The following is a 1,157-nucleotide window of genomic DNA, read 5'->3' as shown; positions in this document are numbered from 1 at the left end:
CTGAAGGAGATCCCGGAGGGCTCTGATGAGGAAAAGACGACGGCGCCTTACATCGAGCAGGCGCGGAAGAAGTTGGAAGAGCTGCTGGCGCACATCACCTCCAAGGTCACCAACCAGCACGAGATCTGGGCCACCTACGCCAAATACCATGAGGGCTTCGGCAACAAAGAAAAGGTGCGCTTCAACGGCGTTTCCGCATCGTTGCAGTGACGTGCGTGTGCATGTAGGACTGATCACAACGGATTTGTGGGTCATCAGGCGCTGGACGCACGTCTCAAACAGATGCGCTCCGCATCTCCCGTCGACTGGCAAAACGACGAGAAGAAGTTCAAGACGGTCGCCGAGGTGTCTCTGTTGCTGGTCGATACCTACCTCATGCAGGACGAGGAGGACCTCAAGAAGAGCCTCTTCTCCGCCAAGCTGCACCTCCGTGGAGTGTTGAAGAAGGCCGAGGTGCGCACACAATCCCCCCTTCTCGCCCTCAAAGAGCACGGCGCACCGCGCGTCCCACACATCGAGTGCTAACTTGCCGCGCGTCTCGCAGCCCAACTTCAAGGGAACGGAACACTACGCCAAGCTCGAGGAGAAGCTCGCCATCGTCCTCGACAAGGAGCAGGCGTTCAAATAACTTCGTGGCCGTTGACAACAAACCAATCCGGCCCGAAGCCAGCTGAACCCACTCGTGCCTTCTCTGGTTGGAGCTTGCGACTCAGATGGATTTGTTTGGGTGCCCCGTCGGCATTCTGAAATATGCGAAATATGCGGGCATTTTCTTCGCGAATTTCTTGCTTAGGCACGCTGCGTTGCGGGTTCGGCGGTCCGAGTCGATCCACTCCCGAACCGAAGCATCGAAGGTGCAGGTGGACTCTTCCAGAAGAAGAGAAGCCGAAGGACATCCAAGAGCGAGGATAGAGAGAGATACAGATGATGCAAACCGAGGAGACGGTGCAGGGGTCTCCTGCGTCGAATGGAAAGGCGGATTCGATAGATGCGAGCAGTGGTGTAACGACATCGGCTGCCCCCTCATTGGGCACGAGTGGGGAGCACTACGCCCAGCAGACGTCTGAGCACAGGCGGCTCAGGGTCAAAAGGCGGCAGCGATGGCCCCACCGGTCAGACCATCGTCCATGTTCATCAACAAGGCGCTTCAGTCCATC

The 1,157-nt window shown here is 57.6% G+C and overlaps 1 protein-coding gene across 1 annotated transcript in view; it reads left to right on the top strand.

Moving 5' to 3' along the window:
• The window catches only part of ACA1_401020 (tetratricopeptide repeat domain protein), a gene marked incomplete at both ends in the record, with an annotated part of 2,280 nt that extends 1,652 nt beyond the window's left edge, over positions 1-628 (top strand). Inside the window, 3 exons of the mRNA XM_004333948.1 lie at positions 31-174; positions 259-453; positions 545-628. Of these exons, the coding sequence (XP_004333996.1) occupies positions 31-174; positions 259-453; positions 545-628 (423 nt within the window). The remainder of the gene's footprint in view (positions 1-30; positions 175-258; positions 454-544) is intronic.
• Between the last annotated feature and the right edge of the window lie 529 nt (positions 629-1,157).

This window comes from Acanthamoeba castellanii (assembly GCF_000313135.1).
Source record: "Acanthamoeba castellanii str. Neff unplaced genomic scaffold scf7180000084775, whole genome shotgun sequence".
Taxonomy (NCBI): Eukaryota; Discosea; order Longamoebia; family Acanthamoebidae; genus Acanthamoeba; species Acanthamoeba castellanii.
This window is presented reverse-complemented; position numbering and strand designations above follow the sequence as displayed.